At 47.4% G+C, this 18,624-nt stretch overlaps 1 protein-coding gene across 3 annotated transcripts; it reads right to left on the bottom strand.

Moving 5' to 3' along the window:
* Window positions 1-1,728: 1,728 nt before the first annotated feature.
* On the bottom strand, window positions 1,729-18,045 carry LOC127047002 (killer cell lectin-like receptor subfamily G member 1). 3 transcript variants are annotated; one of them, XM_050944798.1, is made up of 5 exons: window positions 14,891-18,040; window positions 10,479-10,574; window positions 9,454-9,605; window positions 6,385-6,488; window positions 1,729-2,956 (listed from the first exon to the last, which is right to left on the bottom strand). In XM_050944798.1, exons 1-5 carry the CDS (start codon window positions 15,006-15,008, stop codon window positions 2,845-2,847), a joined length of 582 nt encoding a protein of 193 aa, XP_050800755.1. In that variant the 5' UTR covers window positions 15,009-18,040; the 3' UTR covers window positions 1,729-2,844. The 3 variants fall into 3 exon arrangements, with proteins under 3 accessions (XP_050800755.1, XP_050800764.1, XP_050800759.1); XM_050944807.1 differs by having other exon boundaries at window positions 17,897-18,039; XM_050944802.1 differs by having other exon boundaries at window positions 2,864-2,956; window positions 9,444-9,605; window positions 14,891-18,045.
* Window positions 18,046-18,624: the final 579 nt, after the last annotated feature.

Here is an 18,624-nt window from a genome sequence, read left to right as displayed (position 1 = left end):
ACGGAAAGCCGCGGACATCGATGCCGCGCCGTCCAGACGGGTGAGTACCTCGATTTTAGAAATTCGACTTCAGCTACGTTATTCCCGTAGCTGAAGTTGCGTAACTAAAATCGATTTTAATACCTAGTCTGGACATGGCCTAAGTGTCTACACTAAAATGTAGCTCCAATTGATGTAACTTGCTCCCTGCGCCGACTTAATAATTCCACTTCCACGAGAGGTGTAGTGCTGAGGTCGATGTAGTTAGGTTGACACAGTGTCAGTGTATACGCTGATTGCTTACACTGACTGTTGCTGCCTTTCAGAAGCTGTCCCACAGTGCCCCACAATGACAGTTAAATCAGTGCAAGCACTCCTGGTGAGGACGCGCAACACCAATACAAAGAATATAGTGTGGATGTTCAAAAGCAATTTAATTAAATCGGTGTACAGCCACCACAGTAACTTAGGTCAACTTAATTCTGTAGTATAGACTTGCCCTCAGCTTTGCCTGGCAGAGTTTTGAAGGATCTTATGATGAACACATCTGGTGTGTATAAGCAAGCTCTGTAGCCAGGCCACATCTGGTACAGGAGCATAACAGTTCTACCCCATCCCATGTTGGGAGGGAGAAGAGGGTGCCAGTGGCCCTGACTATAGGGAAGGGAGGGATAGGGGTGCAACAAAGTGGGGCCCAGGCCTCTCCTTCTCTGGTTAGCTCTGAGCACAAACCCAGCAAGCACCACCTCCCTCCCGGCCGCACCCAGGCAGCAGCACAGGAGGTACTAAGGAGGGATGCTTGCATCCCCTCCCAACATGGGAGCCTCTGCTGGTGTTCCAGCACTATGGGTGTGTGTGGGGGAGGCCCTGGCACTAACCCAAGTTCTCTGCTCCAGGCGAGGCAGCAGAGGGGAGAAGGACGGCAGCCTGGATGTTGGGAAGCAGATGCGCTGAGGGCCCGGGGGACTGCATGGTACCTCCCCCATGCTCTCTAAGCTGTGCCTTGCCCTGGCCCAGGTGCCTAGACTCAGCATGTCCCTTCGCTGGGACAGTACGTACCAAGCCCAGGCCCCAGTGCATTACTTCCTGTGCAAGTGATGGGTCCCCCACCAGAGGGCCACCCTGCTATGCTGTCTTGGGCATGGTCCAGAGGGGAAACGACAGCTGCTGCTGAGTCTCTGCACAGAGCCAGCCAAGGGAGGTGAGGTGACCCATCCACCCCTCCCTCCACGTTGTGTCCATCAATAACGCTGTTCCACAGCGTTCCAGAATTACTCGAGTGCTGCCATGTCCCCCTCCAACTTCTCTTTCCATATAGGTGATCCCCTCGCTACCCCTCAAACAAAAAAATCATAGCACTAACATGGCATTTGCTGCCACCCCATTGCTTGCTCTGCTTGTGTGTTCTATTCCTTCTCTGCCCTGTTTCTGTCTTGCCTACATGGACTGTAAGCTCTTCAGGGCAGGGACCATCTATTACTCTGTGTCTGTCCCGTGGTGAGCACAATGGGGGCCCATTCGTAGCTGGTCCCTAGGCACTACCATAATACACGTGATTATTAAGTAAATAATAACTACTCCAGAAGTGTAGGCTGAACCACTCAAGCTAAAGGAGACCCATAATTAGGTCTGGCAGAATTAGATTTTTATTATTTTATCATTTCAAAGGCTAATATCTATGTTAAATATTATTTTATATTTTTATCTATTTAAATGTCATAGTTGTGGCAAATTATGGAGAAGTCAGGCAATATTTAATGACAGTAGATGTTGAAATTCAAAAAGTTAAAGCTGTCTAATCTTTAAAACACAAATTGTCAACATCACAAGCCAAAATACACAAAGCAAATAACCTTAAATCAAATTTTAGTAAGTTCTCAAGCAGCATTTCTCTTACTTTGCCTCTGTAAATTTTGATGATCAATGGAAAGATTTTTTTCATCAGTTTGTGTGTATAGTGAAATCAACATTTACCCATTTCCACCCCCCGCCCCATGTGTCACCTCAGCTATTGGAGTTAGAAGTTTACTTTCATTTCTGGGCTGACAAAGGTCACCCATTCCCATTTCACCTTCCTCTGTTCCCTTCAAAGCACTCATGGTCTTGGGGCACAAATGAGACACGGATTTTGGGAGCGGAATGGAAGCCATTTTACTGCACAGCAAGTAGAGAAAAATTCAGTAGAGGCAGAAGGCCCAGCTTCTGCAGCATTCCTGGTGCCAAAGAAATGAGAAATGTGGACTGAAAATAAAGTCTATCATCTGCTCAGCAACACAGAAGTACTTTACACTATGCAAGGCACTGCATTTAGCCGTATGGAGTGGAAATCCATCAACCTCATGCTGGCAAAGTGGGTATTCACCCACGAAAGTTCATGTCCAATACTTCTGTTAGTCTATAAGGTGCCACAGGACTGTCGCTCAACACAGAAGTGTAACCCTATGGGGTCACCGGGCCCAGCCGCTGTCACACTAATAACCTAAGTACTGGGGCAGAGTGAGAAAGACTAAGACTGGGAATCATACTCAGGTCTTTTCCATGGCAACAAAGATAATGTCAGCAGGTCTGTGCTATGCTCCCAGCCCTGAAAGATGAGGACTGCAAATGGATCTAGGTTTTCTGCACATAACTCACCCTCAGAGCTCCAGCCTCAGGGAGCTGAAAGTCCATGAATCAGATTTCAGTCTAATACATGGCTGTGCAATTTCAGCAGAGGGCAATGGTGACACAAACCTCCTACTAGGAGCATCAGCAGCCTGGCCTCACTGGGAACAAGGATTAGGCATGTCTGGATGCGCTGCTGGGGTCCAGATCCATTGGCCGGGTGTGAGTGAAGACTATTCTGTGGGAAAGTGCAGGAGAAGGTTACTTGGGGGATTTCTCACAGATCCATGGGAAATCAACTGCACAGCTGGAGGCCAGGAGAGCACCCTTCACCAGGACGCCACAGTGCTGCACGGGGCTGTTAGAGATGACCCTGCAAAAGAGAAACAGAGAACACAGACTGAGGAGAAATAGTAAAAGTCATCACTAAAAGGCAAGGCAGAAAACTCTTTATGGTTGTTGGGGGGGAGGTGACGGGAACAGCCGCAGAAGGGGCAGCTGTCACTGAATCCAAAACGGACACTAATAGAGACTGCGTATATAGAACAACCCCCCTGGCCCAAGAACAAGATGCAGTGAATAACTTTGGCAACTTGAGCAATGTGTGTGTTCGTGCCAGGGGCCATCTGGGTCAGGATGACAGTGGCAAAGCAGGGAGCCTCAGCGAGAGACAATTTCCTTCCAGGATTTCTTTAGAACACGAAAGTTGGAATTCCAAAGGGAAACCAGTCAAGTAGCTAGAGCATAGGACGGGGAGTCATGAGAGCCTCATCCTACTTCTGTCAGGGACACACTGCGTGACCTTGCGCATGCTGGCTCACTTCTCTGGGCCTTACCTTCCATATCTGCAAAATAGGAATACCAACACTGCGCTCTCCCACAGAGAGGGTGTCAGGCTAGCTCATTACCTGCAGTACTTTGAGAGGTGCTAGAGAGAGGGAAAGTGTTCTGCCATTGAAGCCCCAGGGCCAAATCCTGAGGTCCTTACTCAGGCAACAGAATGAGCAAAAATGAAGGCTCAAATGCTGGTTTATGCTGCTATAAATCCAGAATAACTTTACTAACGCCAAAGGGCCTGTGCCATGTCTACATTATAGAGACTATAGCCGTAGCTATGCCAGTGTAGGAACACCACGTCCCGAGGTGACAGTAGCTAGGTCAATGGAAGCATTCTTCTGTTGACCCAGCGGCAGCAGGGCTTAGGTCGGCACAGCTACGACACTCAGGCAAGTGGATTTTTCACACCCAAGTGGCACATCTATTCTTCACTGCTTTGAACTTTTTGTGCCACTTGCACCAGTGCAAACTGGGTGTGAAATGCTCCCAAATCAGAAAAGTAGGGCTTGATTCTGATCTGATTTAAACCAGTTTAACACCAGTGGGACTCTAAACTGTAACCAGCGTAACACAATTAACTTCAGTAGATTAATTCTTGATTTACAGAGATGCAGGTAACATCAACTTCAGAGCTGTAAGATTTTATAGCTACTTTTCACAGGTGTAAATGACTTCATACTGTGTAAAGTGGCTGTGACGCTCCCCAGGAGAACCCAGGGCTGTGAGGTACCTCACCACCACCTGCCATTAGCTTGAGGCAATCTTGCCTGTGCCTGCTATAACACAAGTAACTGCCGTTCAGGCCTCACTCTCACTCTACAGGTTAGTAATAGGCACACACCAACCCTAAGTCCTCTGAGCCTTCCCTGAAGTGTCCAGCCCCAACATATTAGACACTCACAGAATTAAAAGGCCTCCTGTTCCCAAAGGAACAGTACAATAGTTTGTCAGATTCAACTCAGGACCAGCATTTTGCTTAACACCACAGCACCAAGATGTATTTATAGTAAAAACAAGAATAAATTTATGATCATAGCAGAGAGATGCAAGTGATAGTGACTATGAGTATTAGAAACAAATGATTACATACAAAAGAATATCATAACACACTTTCTAGAGACTAAATTTAACTAACAAGTTACGCTCCTGTCTAAAGAAGTTTATCTCACCCACGGTTCTCTCAAGTGTTTTCTACTAAGTCTAGCTGAGAACAAGACCCCTCTTTCATGAAGCAAACAGGCTACCCATTTACTTCCTAGGTGAAGGATGACATGGTGTTGTCTTGTCTCCCAAATATAGTAAAGTAAACTTTTGATTTGCACCTCAAGATAGTGTTCTCTCCCCCTACTCCACTGTGTGCTTCTTCCTGTTATTTTTCTCTCTGTGATGTTTTACAATCCTTCATTAAGGAACGGTCTAGATCAGGGGTAGGCAAGCTATAGCACGGGTGCCGAAGGCAGCACGCAAACTCATTTTAAGTGGCACTCAGACTACCGGGGTCCTGACCACTGGTCCGGGAGACTCTGCATTTTATTTCATTTTAAATGAAGCTTCTTAAACATTTTAAAAACCTTATTTACTTTACATACAACAATAGTTTAGTTATATATTATAGACTTATAGAAAGAGACCTTCTAAGAACATTAAAATGTATTACCAGCACGTGAAACCTTAAATCAGAGTGAATAAATGAAGACTTGGCACACTACTTCTGAAAGGTTGCCGACCCCTGGTCTAGATAATACTTAGTCCTGTCATGAGTGCAGGGGACTGGACTAGATGTCCTCTCAAGGTCCCTTCCAGTTCTATGATTAACATTCAGTTTAGACTGATAAGAAAAGACCCATTGTGAACCACATAATACTTAATTAGGATGTAAACAGCCATATAGATAAAGGGGTTGGAATGGGGCAGGGAAGGGGTGGGAAGAGGTGGGGCCTAATGGAAGGGGTGGAGTGGGGGCGGGGCCAGAGGCAGCAAGAGGTGTGTGTGTCAGTGATGCGGCTCGGGTCAATGCACTAGTCCTCATGTGGCCCTCGTGGTCATTTGAGTTTGACCCCGCCCTGGTCTACAAGAACTTGGTTTTTAGTCTATTTACATAACTCCTTACATAACATTCATACATGTGTTTCACAATTATATAGCTGAGCAGTGTGACATCAGATTTTATTTGAGACCTCACATGATATTCTTTGGTGACCTAGAATGCACATACCAAACCCAGGAGTTCCCTGTAGCTCCTCTGCACCCCTTTGCCAGTTAGCATTAAGTGAGTTTTGGGTCAGAGTGGTAGAGAAAAAGGCTCAATGGCTTTGGAGTCATGCTGATGGCAGCAGAGTAGCATTTGACAGTGCAAAAAGTCTGGTCTACACTTAGAATTTAGGTCAACATACCTACAGCACTCAGGGATGAGAAAAATCCACACTCCCTGAATGCCATAGATATGCTGACCTAACCCCTGGTGTCAATGCAGCTAGGTCAACAGAATGCTTCTGTCCCCCTAGCCATAGGCATTGACACTGAAAAAAAAATAGTGGGTGCTCAGCACCCACCAGTTGCTCAGCGGCGGGCACTAAAGGGGAGGGGCAGAGAGGGTGTCAGAAGAGGCAGAGCAAGGCAGGACATGCTCAGGGGAGGGGGTGGAGCAGGAGCAGGAAGAGGCAGAGTGAGAGGGGGATCTTGGGGGAAGGGGTAGAATAGGGACAGGGCTCAGGGTGGAGGGGATGGAGCACCCATTAGGAGAGAAAAAAGTTGACGCCTGTGCATCCCCCAGGAATATGGTGTTCCTACACTGACAGAATAAATCCTTCCATCTGCACTGTGGGGTTATGCCAGTATAGCTATGGCTCTGTACCTATACCTCAGTAGTTTTGCCTGAGTAAGGACTGATAAATACTGTTAATATTTGAGGATCTAGCTCTTCAGAGTGCTGCTGTTTTTTAAAAAAACTGAAATCAAACTCACTTTGTATTGTTGAGTTTTGAGCCGTCTTCCCAGGTCCAGCCACTGCCTGTGCTGTTCCTCAGACCAATCCAGTGGTAATCTATGTGCATTCCCAAGAACAGGCGCTAGAAGGGAGTGGGGAAAGACAAAGGAATTAATCAAAATCAACCTGAAAAGTCAAGTCCTGATAGGCAAACGGAGCAATCAAATGTCAGGGAGCAAAATATACCAGCTAAGCCTGACTATTCTCAAGGACCTTTATTTTCAGTGATTATTGTGTTTAAAATTTCCTGGGAATTTCATCTCTGTTTATTACAAACATTTTAAAATATGTGAAAATCAGTGCAAAAACTTGACAGTTTTCTGGGTAAGTATCCTTGGTAATATGGGGGGGACAGGAGGACAGAAAAAAAGTAACAAAAAAGTAAGAGTATTGAAAGTAAAAGCAGTTTAATGCTGTGGTTTATTTAAAGAACTGTACGTTAACAGTTTGTGACTATATGTACAGACATGCACATGCGTGCGTATCGTCTACCACACACTGCCTTACTTTGACCAACAGTCTCACACTCAGACTAACTTTATTAACATAAACACATCTAACTAATGGAATACATTGGATCTTATTCGTGTACTTGAGTGGCCCAAAACTGGATGAAAAAAATCAATAAAAACCGAATAATTACTTTTGTAAAAATTGGGAATTTTTCAGCAAAAACTGCAAATGAAGGACCTTAACTACTCTTCATGTGGGTGGCAAGACCTCTGCTTTCACCTTAAGAAATGCTGATAGCTTGTCTCCTTTGCTGCTGTCCCTGCCTTGTGTTCCCCAAACTCTTCTGTTCATAATTAGGGGGTAAGCAGCAGCTCAATCCTGGGAGTGAAACATGTCTTGAAACATGTAGCACACACAATGTTCAGAAAGCAGCAAATCACAACTTGCGGTGCCTTGTGTGCTGATACTGCAAAGGAAGTTCCCAGGGCACTAAGTGAACTCACAGTGTGTGCACACATGCGCGCATGCACGCACACACACACCCACACACCCCCGAGTCTTTTAGATACAGGTCCTACATTAAAAGCTACAGGGAAATTTCAGATCAAGACAGAACAGAGGTGCACAGGCTGAAGTTAGTGCATCTACAGGACAGGACTGAGAGGCACTGGCAGAGCTACGTGGGGAGCACAAGACTGGAATAGGCATTGGCAGGGCAGCATTGAGGTTTCATTAAGACACAAGAACTTTTCCCCCACAGCTGGGGTGGGCAAACTTTTTGGCCTGAGGGCCACATCTGGGTATGGAAATTGTATAGCGAGCCATGAATGCCCACAAAATTGGGTCTTGGGGTACGGAAGGGGGGGTGGGCTCCGGCTGGGGGTGCAGGCTCTGGGTTGGGGCCAGATATGAGGAGTTCAGGGTGTGGGAGGGGGCTCCAGGCTGGGGCAGGAGGTTGGGGTGCGGGGGTGGGGGGTCAGGGCACCGGCTGGAGGTGCAGGCTCTGAGGTGGGGCTGAGGGGTTGGGGGTACAGGAGGGTGCTGCAGGCTGGGACTGAAGAGTTCAGAGGGCAGGATGGGGATCAGGGCTGGGGTAGGGGGTTTGGGTGCAGGAAAGGGTTGGGGTGCAGGCTCCAGGCAGCGCTTACCTCAAGCAGCTCCCAAAAGCAGCAGCATCTCCCTCCTTTGGCTCCTATGCAGAGGCATGACCAGGTGGCTCTGTGTGCTGCCCTGTCCGCAGGCACCGCCCCTGCAGCTCTCATTGGCCGGGGTTCCTGGGGGCAGCATGCGGAGCCCCTTGGCTGCCCCTATGTGTAGGAGCCAGAGTGGGGACATGCCACTGCTTCTGGGAGCTGCACAGAGCAGCTCCCTGGCTGGAGCAATGGAGCAGGGAAGCCCCGGGCCTGGCTCTCCATCAGGAGCTCGAGGGCCAGATTAAAACATCCGGAGGGCCGGATGTGGTCCCCAGGCCGTAGTCTGTCCACCCTTGCCCTAAGGCTTTCATTTCCATTTGTCTGACTTTGAGCGTGTGTTCACTGTTCATAGAAAGAATAATTGTACACAATAAATTCCGCCTTGGAATAAATCCACAAAAGTTGAGGAAATCACTAGGGATGAATTTGCCCCACTGTGTTTCTAATTAAATCATAATAAATACTCCACGCCGCCTGCTGCCAGGAATGGTGATGCAAGGAAGCAAAGCAACAAAGCTGACATCTTCCATAGAGAATGAAGTGTCTTTGTGAGGCAAGGGACTAGGAGGAGCCAGAGAGATGCCTGGGGAGTGAAAGCTTGGAGAAACAAGGGTGGGCTTCTGGCCATGTGGAGATAGGCCAGATTGGGAAACATCTCCAGGAAATCAAAGAATGTTTTGAGCAAAAGGGAGCCTATGGGTCACAGCCTATGCAGCATAAGGAATGCAGTAGCATGTGGCTGGAGTACAGGGGTGATTTATAGAAGGAAAATCCATTGTATGTGGAACTCATGACAGGAGATATCAAGGGAGGCTCCAGGAACTGGGGGGAACTTTCAGCAGAGGGGTCAGGGAGGTTTTCTGGCAGTAGAAAAATGGGTCGTACGGAGGTTGAGGATGGCTCCCAGCAGCAAGGATTGCAGTCAGGATTTGCTTAAGCAAGAGTCCCAACTAGCTTTGCCTTGTTTGCCTGGTGCCTGAAACACTCTCATGGTCATCAGTTTTGTGTCCCCTACCTGGCACCTGGAGGTGAAAGAGCTTACAAACAGATGGCTTCCAGTATCACCCACTCAACTGCGTTCAGTTGCTGAGACTAGCTGAGCTAAGCTAACTCTCATCAGTGGAAAGCTAACTATTGGTGGGGGCAAGGACACGGGCCAGAGGATGGAAAAAGGCTCCCACGCAATATCCTTCCCAGACTGCTGATCACAACCTCCCCATGGGAACCTCTTAGATGTAGACTGAAAATGTCAGCCTCCTACGTAACATGGTTATAATGAAGGGTTTTTTCGCCCCTTTATAGTAAATTAGTGTCAGCATGACAGCATGCACTGGAGGCAAATCACAGAGCATTTGCAAGACAATGAAAGAGTCTCATATAATGATACTGACAGACTTTTACCATTTTGTTGGCATCATTGATCACCAAGAGATGTGATCCTTCTGCAGAACAGGATGCCTGGCTGGAATTCCAATCCTTTTTCATCTCGGAGAAGAAGTAACAGCTGCTCCTGTAACCAAACCACTCATCAGGGCATCCAGGACAGGAGCTATCTGCAAAGAAATCATAATGACTTTTCTCTTTCCATTCACTCTGAAGCATTTTAGAGCATTCTATAGCGGGGATACATGCCGGGATTGCACACCCACTTGTGAAAATGTAGCCAGCTTGGGCAGAACACGACAGCCATGTGGAAAGGATGGACTGTAATTAAGGCAGGGATGTGAGAGTCAGGAATAAAAGTATAAACAACTATATAAGGCAAAGGAATCACAGGCCCTTTGTGTAATTTGCACCACTCTTTACATCACCTCTGAATTTGATCAGTTGTGTGCCCTATAGGGCTGATTTTCCTCTGGCACTTGGATAACTCCACAGACTTCAGTGGATGCAGTTACTTAGTCCTGTGAGAGCAGAACTTAGCCCTCTGAAAGCAAGACAGGGGAAAAGGTCACATACCAAGGGTGTGATCGTTTCACAGGATGAGAAGTGGAAAAGGTGTGACCACAGCTCACAGTAGCATATGCATATAGGGTTTAGCACCTTCTTGTGCATGCTACACTAAGAATGTCACACCACTAATACTTTTATTTCTCAATTCACTAACAGTAGACAAATGTGAAAAAAAAATCCAATCTTTCATTATATTTCATTGCTCTTCCTTTAACTAGGAAACAAGGACTAGTTAAAGGATCTACCCTCTAGGGTCTCCATAGGGGGTGACCTCAGTAAGCTGTAGGCAAGTTTCTGCTTTCCTTTAAAGGGTCAAAAGCTAGAGTATCTCCAGTGTTTTCAGTGGAGTTACTCCTGATTTGCCATAGTATAACGGTAATCAGAATCTTGCCTTGTCTGCTTAGGTGAATTGAGAACAGATCTCCCATCTTGTGATCTCAGGTTGTTCACATCAGTTCTCTTTGGACACTCACCAATCCTCCAAACTACCACTGCAATCACCATGAGGGCAATCAGTGTCCCAACACCTACAGCCAAGCTGTATAGGCCAGATGACCCATGATGGGGAGCTGGAAGAGAGAAAACAGGAACCATGGTAAACGTATGGTGTATATACCTACCTGACTATGCATCCCCATTGACAGCTGTATTTTTAGCCTTGTACACACACATGGTACCGGACAATTTATAAATGGGTAAAACAATAATAGCATTCCTGTCCCTAACAGCTTATGGCTACAGAGAAGGCTATAGATTTTATACCCCAAAAGGAATGCACTGCTTACATCTCCCTGTAGTTCCTTTAATAATATATCCATACCCAGAAATGGCTGCCTACATCTGCTCGACCCAGGCATCAGTAATTCCACAACACTGAAGTCAGCAGCCCTGATAGTGCTACGGGATTTTTTGTGGCAGGGAGCACTCCTGATAAGGGAGCACCTTCCTCTGAATCAGAACTGACCCCAATACCTCAGAGTCCAGATAGGGCGCTGTGTGGATGGGGATAGTGCATATGACTCAATAAGGAGTGTTGTTCCTGAAGAATCATTACTGACTCCAATGTTCCACTGTGGTGCTGAAGAATGATTTTGTGCTCCTGGAGCTGCTACTTTTCAGATACAGTATAAAAATAAGGCCTTCTCCACATGTTGACTTAAAGATGTCCTGGTACTTTCTGCCTGAGTAGGTAGTTTTAACCTCAGCATCCTGTCCAGGTTCCTAATCATATAACTACATTCTGCCTCTCCAGAATTCTTCCTGAAGTTTCAGATGGAAAAGTTACTCTCTTCCTCTGATATTGATCTTGTCTTCATTCATCTCTATACAATGCCTAGGATGAAACCTTTGGATAACAATTCATTATTATTATAGTTTTACTAGCACAGCGTGGCTGTAGAGATGCCTCAAGATATTGGACTCAGTCCGAGGGCCTGAGAAATCCCGCAAAGCCTGATATTAGGAGGGAAGGGGGAGCTCCATCTCCATCACATAATCTTTTGCACACATTGATTATAAACAGAAAATAGTTCAAATAGAAGATAAATATCAGCTCACGCTTAACACTGAAGTCTAGTTTCACAGTTCTGAGAAGTCACTTGTCCAAACTTTTCAGTTCCTCCCTCTCTCACCTCTTCTCAAAAAAAAAGAGTATGCATCCTGGATCCTCCGCTCTTAACCTCCCAGTCCAGACGTTGCATCTTTCCCACAGAACCAAAGTTCCTGCTGCCATGAAAAACTAATTTCAGCACAATATGAATGAAGAAAGACTAAAATAAAATCGTGATCGCTACAGTTGCTTGCTTACATATTCCTTGTTTGCTTACAACTGTAGCTGTGCTGGCTATGTCCTATTCATTATATCTTTATGTTATTATTTTGACTTTTAAATGGCCCTCTCACTGGGCTCTTGGCACACGTACAATGAAAGAATCACAAACCAGAAATAAATGTATCCCTATAAGTTCATCTGCCTTAATCAGTTAGTCCCAATAAGTAATCAATATCCCTTGAACCCACATACACTTTCCTAATCTTGTCCCTTCCCCAAAGGCTGGGGAAGCTAAAAGGTCTTGAACCAGACTATCAAGGTCAGCAGACTCAGGATCCATGGTGCAGATGGAAACAAACCAAAATAAAGCCTGTGCCCTTCCAAGATCCAGCCACAAGACATGACTCACAATCAATTGTATAGATGTTCAGAATGAGATCATGCATGATCCTTGGGCTTGGTTCCCCCTCACTGGGGTGCAAAGACACCCGTGGGCTCTGCGTGTTTGGTTTCCCCTGAGTGAGGCACATATACACCACTGGGCTTCTTGAGCTTGGCTCTCCTTCAGGAGGGATCAAGTGCTCCTTTGGGCTCTAGGGGCTCCTTAGGTTTGGCCCCTCCTTCACTGGGGAAAGTGGCAGTACTCTCCCAAGGCCAATCACTCGTGGTGCCAAAAGTGAGGCATCACTCACAGTAGATTGCACAGACCTTCATAATAGGATCAGCCCTCTCCTCTCCTACATTCTTACAGTGAGCTGATTTCTTTTGTTGTCACCTAGAATTATTTGAGCTCTGGCTTCAGTGGCTCCTCTCCTTAGCCTGAGAAAAGGGCCTTTAGCCACGGGCAGCAGGTATCACAGGCTGGGAGAGGCTGTGCCTCCCCAGACAGGTGTGGTCCTCCCATGCTCCACTCCCAGGATCCCTGCTGCTTCCCACATTGCAGCCCAGCTCCAGGGGCTGAGGCCGCATCACCCACTCTCCAGGCGTGGCGGGGGGCTGCACTGGCATCACCTTCCCTCCCTCCAGGGCTGAGGGCACTAGCCTTGGGCAGGGGCCGGCAGCCACAGTGGGAGGGCTCTGGGCTCCGGTGGAAGGGGTAAGGCCCTGGGCAGAAGGGGCAGGGCTGGGGGCTAGTCTCCCCCAGCCAGCGATTCACACACTGCCCAGTTGTGGGGAGGTTTGTGCATGCCCACCTTCCTGGGACTTCAATAGGTGAGCAATGAAATAATTAATGCTTGAAATGTCAACACTGTTATCCTTGTGTATCTGGCTTGGCTCCCACTGAGATAAATAGGGCAGTTCACACCACACAGTTATTGTTTCAGATCCTGCAAACACAGATAGAGATCACTGCATCCATTAGCCTTGAGAACAGGAGGTGAGTGCATCTCCCCAACCAACCATTACAGCTAGAGACTTTTTAAAACACATGAAAACTTAAATTTTGGAGAATAAGGTAGCAGCATGAAGCAGTGCTGAAATGCTGCACCAGCGCATACTGGCTGAATCTGAGTCTTGGCAGGATCCATCCAACTAAGAAGGAAAGCAAACTCCAGAGTTGAGGGTCCTCCAGTGACAATTCAGTGCCTGTAGTTCTGCCCTGTTGAACCAAGATGCCGTAGGCCTAAGGGCCTCTGCTGATCTCAGCTGTTGTGGTATCACATGAGCAGAGAGGCTTTGTGTGGAGAAAGGGAAAAAAACAAGATGAGATGAAATTGAACAAGAGGTGGAAATCTCACACTGGATAATCACAAAATATTTCCTAACAGTGAAGAACCTGTGAGACTGAAGAAGAGATTCCCCGAAGGAAGAGGAGGGAGCCCTTTTACACACAGGACATTTAAACAAGGACTGGACAAAGCTCTTGGAGAGCTGACTGTGGTGATCTGCATTGATCCCCAGGGAATGACAAGATGTGACCCAATAAGAGGTAGTAAAAGCCTTGCTTCAGCCCAGAGAAAGATACTTCATTTGGAGGAACGAGGTGGACAGTGATCAGACACTGTTTCCTGGGGAGGCAGAGGGACGTGGGTGGAAGAGGAGCTTCCCCTTTTCTGTTCCTCTAGCCTTAGTTCAGCAGGGGACAATGTGAAAAGGGAGATTTTGAAACAAAAGAGAGACTGCAAACATCTAATTGAAATATAATCCCCATCTCCCATGTAACGGACTTGAAATACAGCTGGAAAACATATCCAAAACCAAGGTGGTTTCCTACCAACTGAGTGAGACTTCACTGGCAGGTGGATATTTGAAGTTTCCTATGCGGCTTTGTTCAAACAGATTTATATCTAGGCATGTGGCATCAACAGTCCCAGGCACCAGGAATGTGGGTTTTAGCTGCATACACAGAAGCATCTCTTCTTGGGACAGTGAATCAATAGCCCCTCTCTACACAGTTCTCATGAGATCCTACCTGGAATATTATGTTCCATGTGGGCACCTCATTATTAGACATTAGCAAACTGGGGGGAGTTCAGAGAAGAGCAACAAAAATGATCAGGGGACTGGGAGGAAGCAGTTATAAGGAGAAATTAAGAGAGTTAAATTCAATCTTAACTTAACCACAACTAAGGTGCAGACTTCATAACAGCCTGCAAATATCTGAAGGTATAAACAACAAGAGGGGAGAGGAAACTATGAAAGGAAAAATATAAGATGAATCCCAGGAAAATCTTCCTGATAGTGAGACGTGCTGAGCTGTGGAATGGTCTCTCAGGAGAAGAGATGGAAGCTCTGTCATGGGGGGATTTTAAAACTAGACTGCAGAAAGCACTGAAAACCTATAATATGCCACAATGAACAATCTTGCACTCACCTTTGGAAGACAGACAGAATGATCTAAAAGATCTTTTCCCTCTCTCATGTATGATTCATATACACCAATAATTTATCTGTACCTTCATCTTTATTAATCTACATAGGCTTAAATTCTCCAATCTGTTGTCATGCAGTCAAGCTCAAGAAAGCTACGGATTTCGGGTGCCCAACCTGAGAATCCTACTAGGGGCCTGAACATAATCCTACTAGCTCTGAACATTTCTGCAATAGCTCCTGTAGATACCGTATGACAGAGCCTTTGCTCTGGGATTCACCAGCTTCATTTGGCTTGCTTACCTCTATTTGTTACGACATCGTTGGCACAGACTGGCGGTGTCTGTGAAAACCGTACAGAAGTATAGATTATTTCTTCACTCATTTCAGCCATAGAGGTTTCTGCCTTGCTTACATCCATGCCAAGATGAGGTGTATGACAAGGAGTTTGAATCAGGCTGTTGAGCGAAAGAGCTCAGAATAAGGCAAAACAGGAAACCTGAGGCTGCATTTAAAAAAAAAATGCAATCTGGCAGCCTCCACCTGCAGCTGTGTGAAAGAAGTTAATTCAAGGAAGGGGTAGCTTAAATGGAGGCAAGAGCCAATACGCTGATACAGGCAGCATGGAAGAAAGTGCAAAGGTGTTCTTGGAAAACTAACAATTTCAGCAAATGGGCAACGAAAGCTGGAATCACTGGCAAAATAGAGGCAATGGTCACATCTCAAAAGTGTATATGAGATGACAGATAAGAGTGAAGCTAGGCCATGAAGGCCTTTTAAAGGGAAGAAAAATAGTGTTTGATGCAGTGGAGATGGGGGAAGAGAGTGGAGGGATGCAGAGGAGGAAATGGTCAAAGTGACAAAACAAGTAAATGATTTTTACAGCAGTGCTTTGAATGAACATAAGTGGAACAAAAAGTGGTTTCTCAAGACTAGAGAGGAGGAACTTGCAGTTGAGACATGAGATAAGGTGAAGTTTATCTATACGGTGGATCTTAAAGACATAATTCGGGAAGAACCAGCAAGAAGTAGATACAACTGGGATGTGAGTATCTAGACCAGTGGTTCTCAACCTATTTATCATTATGGGCCACATATGCTGTGTGGGGAGCCGGGCAGCAGCTGGCTGCCCAGACCCCAAGCCCTGCTGTGGAGTGGGCTGGGTGGCAGCCAGCTGCTGGGACCCTGAGCTCCACCATGCGGGGCCAGTGGCAGCCAACAGCTCGGTACACGTCAGGGCAGCTGGGAGCCCGGATGCCACAGCCCGCCATGTTGCAGGGCAGCCGGGAACCCAGAGCATGCTGTGTGGCAGGGCAGCCTGCAGCCTGCAGCCTTTAGCACACAGCTGATCTGGGCCACAGCTGTGTGCTAACTGGGCCGTATGCAGCCTGTGGATTGAGAACTGCTCATCTAGACAGGGGACCAAGTCAAAGATGACACCCAGTTACAGGCCTTTGTGACAATGAGGATGGGTGGCATAATCCATGGTAAGTGAAAAAGGGGGGATAGAGGCTTGAGGGGAAAGATTACAAACTTTCTTTTGGCCATGTTGAGCTTCAGCTGATGGCTGAACATTCATGAGGAGATGTCAGACAGGCCTAGATTTTAGATAGGACAGGAGACAAGAGAGGTAGATCTGTGAGCCATTAGTGTAGATATAATGGTTGATACTTATTTATTTAAATTTACAAATAACTATAAAGAGGCCTATCCAAGTCCCTTGGTGCCTTAACACTCACTAATACAATTCAAACCTCAGCAACATTAAAATGATCACATCAGCAGAAGCTTAGCCAGCCACCTAGAGAAGCGCATTTCTTCCCCTTCGCCATCTAAGAAGCATACCCTCAGCCCTCTCCAAAAACCTTATCAAACAGGTGTCTTTTGCAGCATTCCTGGAAAATAATCAGATTCTGACTATTTCAGACCAAGAGAGGGAGGAGATCCCCGAGTCTCCGAGCCCTCACAGAGAGAGCACCATGCTAGCCACCCTTCTCTTTCTTCACTAGGGGGCTCACCAGGAGTGCCCCCAAGTCTACAGCTGTGGCAGTAAGGCAGAGAGAGGGGCGATCCCTCAGGGAGGCTGGTCATATGCCACTGAGGGCTTTATCCAGGGGCAGTCAGTTATTTTTTGTGAAGGTCTAAATTTCTTGGTCAAAGCATAATCAAGGTCCAGACTCCAGAGAAACATTTGCACACCACAGTAATAGTAAGTGAATAGAAAGATATTTTGGTGCATCACAAAGTGTCCAGCAGTCTGGACTTGGCCCCCAGTCTGCCTATCAACTACCCCTGCATCACACCCAACACCTTGGTCTGCATGTAGAGATCCGTGGGCAGCCAGTGCAGATTCCAAAGCACCGCTATGAGCTTGTACCACCCCTAAGAACATAAGAATGACCATACCGGGTCAGACCAAAGGTCCATCTAACCCAGTTCCTGTCTACTGACAGTGGCCAATGCCAGGTGCCCCAGAGGGAGTGAATCTAACAAGTAATGATCAAGTGATCTCTCTCCTGCCATCCATCTCCATCCTCTGACAAATAGAGGCTAGGGACACCGTTCCTTACCCATCCTGGCTAATAGCCAGTTATGGACTTAACCTCCATGAATTTATCCCATTCTCTTTAAACGCTGTTATATTCCTGGACTTCACAACCTCCTCAGGTAAGGAGTTCCACAAGTTGACTGTGCACTGCGTGAAGAACTTCCTTTTATTTGTTTTAAACCTGCTGCCCATTAATTTCATTTGGTGACCCCTAGTTTTTGTATTAAGGGAATAAGTGAATAACTTTTCCTTATTCACTTTCTCTACATCACTCATGATTTTATTTACCTCTGTTATATCCCCCCTTAGTCTCCTCTTTTCCAAGCTGAAGAGTCCTAGCCTCTTTAATCTTTCCTCATATGGGACTCTCTCCAAACCCCTAATCATTTTAGTTTCTCTTTTCTGAACCTTTTCTAGTGCCAGTATCTCTTTTTTGAGGTGAGGCGACCACACCTGTACACAGTATTCGAGACGTGGGCGTACCATGGGTTTATATAAGGGCAATAATATATTCTCTCTCTTACTCGCTATCCCGTTTTTAATGATTCCTAACATCCTGTTTGCTTTTTTGACAGCCTCTGTGCACTGCGTGGACATCTTCAGAGAACTATCCACGATGACTCCAAGAGCTTTTTCCTGACTCGTTGTAGCTAAATTAGCCCCCATCACATTGTATGTATAGTTGGGGTTATTTTTTCCCATGTGCATTACTTTACATTTATCTGCATTAAATTTCACTGGCCGTTTTGCTGTCCAGTCACCTGGCTCTCAGGTGCAGCCCTGAGGGGGCACAGGGGTGAGCGCCCCACCCCCAGGCAGACCTGCAGGCTTCTGCCCAGCCGCAAAGGTGAGGCCCGAGCCCACATCCCCTCGGAACCGCGGCGCTCGCAGCGCTCAGGTCCCGCCAAGCGGCCGGTTGTTTCCCTGCGGGCCCCGCCCCCACCCAGGGGAAGAGTGGGGGGCCGGGCGGGGCCCAGGCCCAGGGGCAGCCACGCCCAGCAGAGCTCAGGCTCCGAACTGCGTCACCGTCACCGCTCGTGCCCCGCCCGCCAGGCATCAGTAACGGCCTGGGCCGCAGCGCCAGGGCTACCCGCCCCGGGCAGGGGACACCCGCCAGCCAGCGAAACCAGGGGGGCGGGGACCGCCAAGGCCCGGGGGCGCCCGCCATCCCCTCGCGGTGACCCGGCTGTGCCATCCCAGCCAGGCCCGCTCAGAGCCGCGCTCCGCGTAGAGAGCAACCCGCGAGCCTCAGGCTCTCAGGACTACAACTCCCAGCAGGCACCGCGCCCGCCTTCTCAGGGGTAGGGGTGGGGAAACCAGATGACGCCTGAGTAGCGCGTGAGAGTCTCGTGAGCCGCCTTCGGGAGGGGGTCGGGGTGTGGCGATGTTAACCAGCCCTGCGCCGCCATTGGAAGAGAGAGTTTGCGGGGTGGGTCTTCCTTCTGTGTCTGTCATCGCTCATTGGGTCTTCTCATGTGCCAATTTTTGA

The sequence above is a fragment of the Gopherus flavomarginatus genome, chromosome 1, assembly GCF_025201925.1.
Source record: "Gopherus flavomarginatus isolate rGopFla2 chromosome 1, rGopFla2.mat.asm, whole genome shotgun sequence".
Classification (NCBI taxonomy): Eukaryota; Metazoa; Chordata; order Testudines; family Testudinidae; genus Gopherus; species Gopherus flavomarginatus.
Note: the sequence above shows the minus strand (reverse complement) of the source record. Positions and strands in the feature narration are given on the sequence as shown.

Excerpts from the sequence above, each read along its gene's own strand:
- LOC127047002 (XM_050944798.1), bottom strand. The coding sequence starts at position 15,008 with ATGGATGTAAGCAAGGCAGAAACCTCTATGGCTGAAATGAGTGAAGAA. Across the intron at positions 10,575-14,890 it reads CGATGTCGTAACAAATAGAG|CTCCCCATCATGGGTCATCT; the intron begins GTAAGCAAGCCA and ends TCTCTCTTCCAG. Across the intron at positions 9,606-10,478 it reads AGTGGTAGTTTGGAGGATTG|ATAGCTCCTGTCCTGGATGC; the intron begins GTGAGTGTCCAA and ends ATTTCTTTGCAG.